Below are 8609 nucleotides of genomic sequence, written 5' to 3'. Positions count from 1 at the left end.
GGTTGCCCCAGTCACTCTGGGTATATAAAACATAAACATATATAAAAACATAATAAAACATCGAACATTAAAAAAAACTGCCTTATACAGGAGAAAATGGTGATAGACCACCCCCAAACAAGGAGATAAGTAACTATAAAACCTTTAGAAGACATCTGAAGGCAGCCCAGTACAGAGAAGTTGTTTGTTGATTTATTATGTTTTTATATATTTTGGAAGGCGCCCAGAATGGCTGGGGAAGCCAGTCAGTTGCTATTATTATTATTATTATTATTATTATTTGAATAGGACGTCCCTATTTTCACCGGAGGAATGCCGGAGGGTACGCGCTTCTGCTCTCCTCCTCAATCCCCTAGTCCTTAAGGAGCCCCCGATTCCTCGTGCGCGCGCAGCCGCTTCCAGCTGGCTCCCTCCGCGCGCCCCCCTCGCCGCCTTGCAAGCCGACGGAAGCACGAAGCGCTGAATTGCAAAGCCCTTTCTTTCTCTCTCTCTCCACCCCCCACACCCCCCCCGAGCCCGGTGCCTGCTGGGAGATGTAGTTCCCCTCTCCGTCCGCCGAGCAGGGCAATCCGGCGGCGCGCACGGCCAGCAGGCGGAACCAGCCCGTTTTGCAAAACCGCCTCTCTCCTTCTCCCTTTTTTTTGGGGGGGGGCGGTGGTCTTTGCAAGCGGGATCGCGGGGTGGGGTGGGGGTGCAAGCTTTCTCCCGAGGAGCCGGCCCCGATCCTTCCGCGCGGGACCCCCCTGGGGCGTAGGGCCCGGGTGCGCGCACCTTCCCTTTCTGCAGACGCGCGCCCGGCGGGGTCTTCCTTCCCACGCCCCGCGCACCCACAGTTTTTTGGAGGGGTGTTTGTGTGTGTGCGCGCGCGCCCTTCCCTCTTCTCGCGCAGCCCAGGATCGGGCGCAGGAGGTGGGCGCGCTGCGGAGCCTGCCGCTCCCCCGAGGATCCGGGCCCACGGATGGCCGTCGGGGCTGCCGCGCAGGTAAGGCGGGGGCGGAGGAGTTCAGCTGCTTTGATGTGGCCGAGAGGCAATTAGTCCTCATTTGCATGTCTTCCGGGCCCCAGATGCCACCCAGGGAGGAGGAAAATCAGCCCTCGGGGGGCAAATCTTCGGGAGGGGCGCCCGGAGGTCCCCGGAAGTGTCAAAATAACCCCCTCCCTTTTTGGTTCAAAGTGCACATGGCTAAGGCCACGATCCTGCACCAGTCGCCTTGCAATGAATCCTAGAATGGTAGCGCTGGAAGGGGCCCCGAGGGTCATCCATTCCAGCCCCCTGCAATGCAGAATCTTCTGCTCAATGCAGGACTTGAACCCGCCACCCTGAGATGAAGAGTCTCCCGCACTACCAACGGGGAGGTTTGCACGAACTTCTGCAGAGGGGCAGGAGGAGACCCGCAGGGGTCACCCGACCCAGCCCGCCTGGCAAGGCAGGATTCGCACCTGAATCATAGAAATGTAGAGTCAGAAAAATCGTAGGTCGCCGAGCCCAGGGAACACAGATTTGAGGCAATCCGTAATTGAGAATTTCCCTTTGGGGCCACTGAGTTTTGGCCTCGCTCAGGGCACCATATGAGCAAAGTCCGCCCCTGTTGAAAGGGACCCCTTGTGTCATCTAGTCCAGCCCCCCGGAATCTTGGCTAAAGCATCCCTGACGGATCCAACCTCTGCTTCAAAACCTACAAGGAAGGGGAGTCCACAGCCTCCCTCAGAAAGTTCTTCCTGGAGCCAGAATCTCCTTTAAGTTGAATCTGTTCCCAGTGGGGCAGGGGAAAAGAAGCTCAAAGAAGCTTTAGAAGTAAAAACTGCCACTTATTTTCTTCTGCAGGAAGCTCTGGGTTTTCCCTGCCCTCTGAAACCCTTCGTTCTAACCTTCATGCGTCACGGGTGCAACGGCTCGTTAGTTTGGGGCCATGAATAATATTTTATGTAGCAGTCTAGGCGCTTAAATGGAAAGGGAATCTTGATTCGAAGGCACTTTTTAAAGCAGGGTTTTTTATACAAGCGTAGCATAAATCAGTTGTTTGCCCCGCGCTCGAGGGTGCTTAATTATATGTCTCTCTCCAGCCTGTCATTATGAATATTGCTGTTTTGCTCAAGGGATATTTCAGGTGGGGAGTTGGAAGCCAGCCGCTGTTCAGGTGTCCTGGGCGATAATAACCTTGGCATTTACTTAACCTCGGTGCTTTAACTCATGTGGCGTCTTCTCATCACGAGGCTCCAGCTCAACCGAAGCTTGCAGTTTATAAAGCGAGATTCGGCAGAAGTTGGGCATTGAGCCCCATTCCCTTTGGGAAAACATGACAGGGACAGAACCCAGGAAGCTCATTTCACAGCCTTTTTGTGCCTTTGAGGATCTAAGCCATGGGTAGGCAAACTGAGGCCCAGGGGCCGGATCTGGCCCATTCGCCTTCTAAATCTGGCCCGCGGACGGTCTGGAAATCAGCGTGTTTCTACACGAGTAGAACGTGTCCTTTTATTTAAAATGCATCTCTGGGTTATTTGTGGGGCATAGGAATTGGTTCCTTATTTTTTTTCAAAATATAGTCCAGCCCCCCCCCCAAGGCCTGAGGGACGGTGGACCGGCCCGCTGCTTAAAAAGTTTGCTGACTCCTGATCTGAGCTTTAACTTTCTGTAAAGGTTTTATTTTAATAGTTCCTATGGGTAAAGAGATGGGTAGGCAACCTAAGGCCCGGGGGCCGGATCCGGCCCGCGGATGGTCTGGGAATCAGCATGTTTTTACATGAGTAGAATGTGTCCTTTTATTTAAAATGCACCTCTGGGTTATTTGTGGGGCATAGAAATTCGTTCATTTCCCCCCCCCCCAAAAAAAATACAGTCTGGCCCCCCACAAGGTCTGAGGGACAGAGGACCAGCCCCCTGCTGAAAAAGCTTGCTGACTCCTGCTCTAACCATTACCCCCTGGCTTTTTGTGAAAGCTGCCTGGACTCCCTGCCTGGGGATATGGTGGGATATGCAAAAATCCAAAGAAAATCCATAGCATCGTTTGGATTTGACCCACGCAGGCCCTACTTAACGGTCGTTGGCAGACCAGCTGCAGAAATACTGCAAAACACATACAAAAACACTCGGATTTGTTTTAAGGATTTGTTTTAAGTTTTTCCATCTATGCTAAAACTGAGTCTAAGTTTGTTTTTTTTAAAAAAAAAAAGTTTAACCACATCAGTTAACAAACATGGATACATATGCTATACAGTGGTGCCTCGCAAGACGAAATTAATCCATTCCGCGAGTCTCTTCGTCTTGCGGTTTTTTCGTCTTGCGAAGCACGGCTATTAGTGGCTTAGCGGCTTAGCGGCTATTAACGGCTTAGCGGCTTTAAGAAAAAGGAAACAAACTCGCAAGAACTCGCAAGACTTTTCGTCTTGCGAAGCAAGCCCATAGGGAAATTCATCTTGCGGAACGATTCAAAAAACGCAAAACCCTTTCGTCTAGCAAGTTTTTCGTCTTGCGAGGCATTCGTCTTGCGGGGCACCACTGTAATGTTATTGTTTTTAAGGAAATGATTATTTCTCTCCTTCCAATAAAGTACAGCAGAAACGTTGTCCACATATAAACAGTTAACTTATTAAACCTCACAATAATTTCATAATTATCTGTCTATGTATTTCTAATAGTACTGTATAACCAAATCAATAATTTTTGATATAACTGTAAAAACTACTCTGGAAATTTATTATTCCAAAAATGAAACCTTCCTCTGGTTATAAATATTAATATTATCTCAGCAAGAATGAGTCTTTCTGTAAAAGAAAAAAGAAAAAGATTTAAATCAAGTCTTACTAGTGATTTAAACCATGATTTAAATCGGTTTGATTTTAATCAAATTCACCCTGTTGCAACACATCAAAACATCAAATATACAGCGATCCAGAATAAAACAAATGCAAGCTTCAGGGAGGACATTTCAGGTCCTTCTCTTAAGGGACATCTTGCTTTTCCCAGTCGCCAACCTGCCAACCGGTCGTAAAATGTGCCTGGCACCCGGCTGATTTCTCACCCTGCCTGCCTCGCCAGGTTGTTGTGGGGGTTGAACAAGGAGCAGGTAGAACCACGTGCGCCACCCAGAGCTCCTGGGAGGAAAAGGTGGGATTATGGAAACAGGAGCTGGGGGAATAGCAGAGCTGAGATTTCCCAGTTTCCGTCCCACCTCAGGGGTACCAGTACAGATAATAATAATACAGTCATACCTTGGGTTGATGTTGCTTCAGTTTGAGTGCTTTCGGGTTGCGCTCCACGGTGACCCAGAAGTAACGGAATGTGTTACTTCCAGGTTTTGCCGCTCGCGCATGCGCAGACGCTCAAAATTACATCACGTGCATGCGCGAAAGCTGTGAATCGTGACACGTGCAGACTCTCAGATGTGGGTTGCGTTCACTTCTGGATGCGAACGGGGCTCCGGAACAGATCCCGTTCGTATCCAGAGGTACCACTGTAATAATATTTTATTTATTTATACCCTGCCCTTCCCGGTTCAGAAAACCGGGCTCAGGGCGGCTAACAACAAATTTAAAACACTTAATCGAGGCAACGAAAAACAGCATAAAACGCAGTATAAAACGTGAATAACAATAAATTCAGAATTCAAAAATCAATTTAGGGGGGAAATCCATCCAATAAACATTAGATGATCACCAGGGCTAGCTGGCTACGTTAGTCCTATTTGGGCCAGCGAGGAGACCAGTGGAGAATTAGCTGTGGGATCCCAGAGCGGGTAATGTTCATAAAACGGGCAGGGGGAGGGATGGAAGGGGAATAAAAGATCAGGCTAAGTTCAAATTGAAAGCCAGGCAGAATAGCTCTGTCTTACAGGCCCAACGGAAGGAAGTTCAATCCTGCAAGGCCCTAGTCTCCTGGGACAGAGCATTCCACTAGGTCGGAGCCACCACTGAGAAGGCCATGATTCCTGACTTGCCCCGTTTTCCTTGCAGGTGCCAGTGCGGTGTGAGGACGCAGCCCTGTATCTCGCCCCCGAGCGCTGGAAGGAGTGGGCAGCGCATGAGGACGCCATGCGGGAGAATTACGGCGCCACCATCGCTTTGGGTAAAGAAGGACGCTTTTTTCACCCTCCTCCTCCCTGCCCACAACCTGATCTCCTGTGGAATGAATGTGTGGAGCTTTTTTCTAGACCTGATATGGGGAAATAGAAGCCTGGAGGGTGGGGGGCAAATACAGTCTTCAGGGGCAGCCCCACATACAGCACATTGCAGCAGTCTAATATGAGCATGGGGTGCATTGGCCAAGTCATCTCTTCTTGTGCCTGTTATATTATCTTTATATTAATTTATTTAGAATCCAAAATTTCCCCAGAACCTGATTGGGTTTCTTCATTGTGCAGACACAGGTGTTCTAGGCATTTATGTATTTATTTGAGACATTTGTATACAGTGGTCCCTTGGTTCTCAAACACCTTGGTACTCAAATAACTTGGAATCCAAACACTTCAAACCCGGAAGCAAGATTTCCGGTTTGCAAACTTTTTTCGGAAGCCGAAAGTGCTCCATTTTGAATGTTACACTGAGGTCTGTCTGTTTTTCCTATTTATTTTGCGTTTTTGTAGCTCTTTTCGTTTTGTTTTTGTGACTGTGTGGAACCCAGTTCAGCTACTGAATGATGGATTGCGTGACTGCAGTACATTGTTTATTGCTTTCAATTTATGGATCAATGGTCTCGTTAGATAGCAAAAATGTGGGATTGCTGTTTTGGGGATTGTTTTTAAAAGTCTGGAACGGATTAATCCCCTTTGCATGCCTTTCTATGGGAAAGCGCGCCTTGGCTTTGGAACGCCTTGGTTTTGGAATGGACCTCCGGAACAGATTAAGTTTGAGAACCAAGGTATTGCTGCAGTTTAGTGAATTCAACAAGGCATTTTGAGGAGGAGCAAAGCCATTCACTCTGAACAGAGATACTACTGAATCTGCTCCTTTGGTCCTTACCAAAGAGTCAGAAGACAGGATAATCTACGCTTTCTCTCTTGCAGGATCGCCAGTCACCAAGCCCGAGATGGTTGCCCAGATTGAGGAAGGCGGCCCGCTGCTGCTCAATGGTCAGGGGGATGTCCAGCCCAGGGAGCGGTCGGATGCTGCCAACACAGGTTAGAGAAGCCGGCAAACCCATATTGGCAGAAGTGCGTTGCTGAGTCAAGCGCCCTCTTATAGTGGCCAGTGGGATGTTGGCCATCTAAGTTGGCGGCCCTCACTATCTCCTGTGGCAGGGAGTTCCTCAGTATAACCCAGGGGTAGGCAACCTAAGGCCCGTGGGCCGGATCCGGCCCATTCGCCTTCTCAATGCAGCCTGTGGACGGTCTGGGAATCAGCATGTTTTTACATGAGTAGAATGTGTGCTTTTATTTAAAATGCATCTCTGGGTTATTTGTGGGGCATAGGAATTCATTCATTCCCCCCCCCCCTCAAATAGATAGATAGATAGATAGATAGATAGATAGATAGATAGATAGATAGATAGATAGTCTGGCCCCCCACAAGGTCTGAGGGACAGTGGACTGGCTCACAGCTGAAAAAGGTTGCTGACTCCTGCTCTAACCCTGCACTGTGGAAAGAACTTTCTTTTATCTGTCCCTCATACATAGGCACCATCTAAATATTTTTTGGACCTCCCCTCTAGACACTGATTCGTCTCCACTTGTTATTAAACTCATTATGGTGGTGTCATCTGCAAACTTAATTGCAGTAGATGGGTCAGATGATACACAATCATATGTATACAATGAATACAGGTAGGGACTTAGCACACATCCCTGTGGTGTGCCAGTGCGGATTTTTAAGGAATTAGATGTTACATGTCCAATCCTCACTGTTTTTGTCCGATCATTCAGAAATATCAGGGATGATTCACTCCCTGGCCGGCACTTTCTTGATCTCCTGCCCTCGGGCAGAAGATATAGAAGCATGATTAGTCGCACCAACAGGGTAAAGAACAGCTTCTATCCGTTAGGTTGCTGAATGAAAAGAGAACAACAGGGCAACTGACTTTCGGGTTTGGTGGGTAAAGGAGGGGAATTAAGGCAAAGAGCTGAGTGAGGGGTGCTCAAGTAATCTCACTCTATGCAAGTTGTACAAGTGACAACAAAGTATTTCAACTCATTCAGTTTCATCGCATCCCCGCAAGTTCTAGCGTTACGAGAGAGGGAGAAAAAGCTTTCCTCTCTCCGCTTCCTCCAGTCTGTGAATAATTTCACAAACTCCCCTCGTGTTGCCTCTTCCTCGAATTTTCTCCAAACTAAAACTCCCCAAATGCTGCAGCCTTTGTCATAGGGGAATCGCTCCGTCCCCAGAATAATTTCGGTTGCCCTTTTCCACTTTCAGGGTTTCCAAGGCCCCTGAGCCATTTATTTACCTCCGTGTCCTGACCAAAGTGTGGCTTTTATTCTGTTTTTCTCTCCCCTCTGCAGGATGCGTCTCTCTGGAGACTGAGGATGTCAGGAAGAGCGAAGAGCAGCGAAGGGCCGGGGAGGAGCAGAGGATGAGAGGAGAAGCCCCCAGAGGCCCCGAGAGAGGTGAGGACTGTAATTTATTCTTATTTATTGCAATGCGATGTGGGGTTTCCCTCAGCCTTGATCCAGAAGCGGCAGTCAGTGCAGGACGCTGAAGCACGTTTGCTGGCCTTGTTGGCATATGAGGTCAGGGCTCAGAGACCGGCACCGGCTGCCAATTTGCTATGGGGCCGAATTCAAGGTGGTGCTATTAGTATACAAAGCCTTTAACAACTTGGGACCAGTTTAGCTTCAAGATAGCCTTACCCAATAAATGCCCGCTCGCAACTGGCACTCCTAACAGGTGCTACAATATCCTATATTGGGAAGCTTTTAATGTTTGATGTTTTATTAAGCTTCTATGTTTGTTGGAAGGGACACGGGTGGCGTTGTGGGTTAAACCACAGAGCCTAGGACTTGCCGATCAGAAGGTCGGCGGTTTGAATCCCTGGACCAAGGTGAGCTCCCGTTGCTCGGTCCCTGCTCCTGCCCACCTAGCAGTTCGAAAGCACGTCAAAGTGCAAGTAGATAAATAGCATTTCTGTGCATTGCTCTGGTTTGCCAGAAGCGGCTTAGTCTTGCTGGCCACAGGACCTGGAAGCTGTATGCCGGCTCCCTCGGCCAATAAAGCGAGATGAGCGCCACAACCCCAGAGTCGGCCATGACTGGACCTAATGGTCAGGGGTCCCTTACCTTTACCTATGTTTGTTGGAGCCACCCAGAGTGTCTGGGCCAACCCAGTCAGATGGGTGGGGTACAAATAATAAAATTAGTAGTAGTAGTAGTAGTAGTAATAGTAATCCCTGTGCCTCCTGAGGGAGGGATTAATTCTGCCTTTCAACATTTATCTTTATTGCATGTTCACAAGTTCTAGTGTAATGGAAGAAGGAGAGAAACTCCATCCCTCGCTTCATTTTATAAACTCACTTTAAAAAATAAAATAAAAATCCTCCAAAATATAACAACCTCAAGCGGATAAATAATGAAATATCCCACTCTAACCCAGGGGATAGAGCTTAGTCAATGCATAAAGAATAACAACCAAATAATGTAAGTTCTTATACCAGAATACTATTTGTGTAGAAGGCGATCAACAGT

The 8609-nt window shown here is 48.3% G+C and overlaps 1 protein-coding gene across 1 annotated transcript; it reads left to right on the top strand.

Moving 5' to 3' along the window:
• The first annotated feature begins 551 nt into the window (after positions 1–551).
• LOC308459846 (zinc finger protein 425-like) lies at positions 552–7965 on the top strand. Its single transcript, XM_080975583.1, has 4 exons — positions 552–982; positions 4951–5062; positions 6000–6113; positions 7431–7965. The coding sequence occupies exons 1-4, from the start codon at positions 959–961 to the stop codon at positions 7625–7627; spliced, it is 447 nt and encodes a 148-aa protein (XP_080831709.1). The 5' UTR covers positions 552–958; the 3' UTR covers positions 7628–7965.
• The last annotated feature ends 644 nt before the right edge of the window (positions 7966–8609 follow it).

The sequence above is a fragment of the Podarcis pityusensis genome (genome assembly GCF_964106645.2).
Source record: "Podarcis pityusensis genome assembly, chromosome: 12".
Classification (NCBI taxonomy): Eukaryota; Metazoa; Chordata; class Lepidosauria; order Squamata; family Lacertidae; genus Podarcis; species Podarcis pityusensis.
Note: the sequence above shows the minus strand (reverse complement) of the source record. Positions and strands in the feature narration are given on the sequence as shown.

Bases quoted from the DNA above. Each gene is read 5' to 3' on its own strand.
- LOC308459846 (XM_080975583.1), top strand. From the start codon at position 959: ATGGCCGTCGGGGCTGCCGCGCAG. The intron at 983-4,950 runs GTAAGGCGGGGG...TTTTCCTTGCAG, and splicing joins CCGTCGGGGCTGCCGCGCAG to GTGCCAGTGCGGTGTGAGGA. The intron at 5,063-5,999 runs GTAAAGAAGGAC...TCTCTCTTGCAG, and splicing joins CGGCGCCACCATCGCTTTGG to GATCGCCAGTCACCAAGCCC.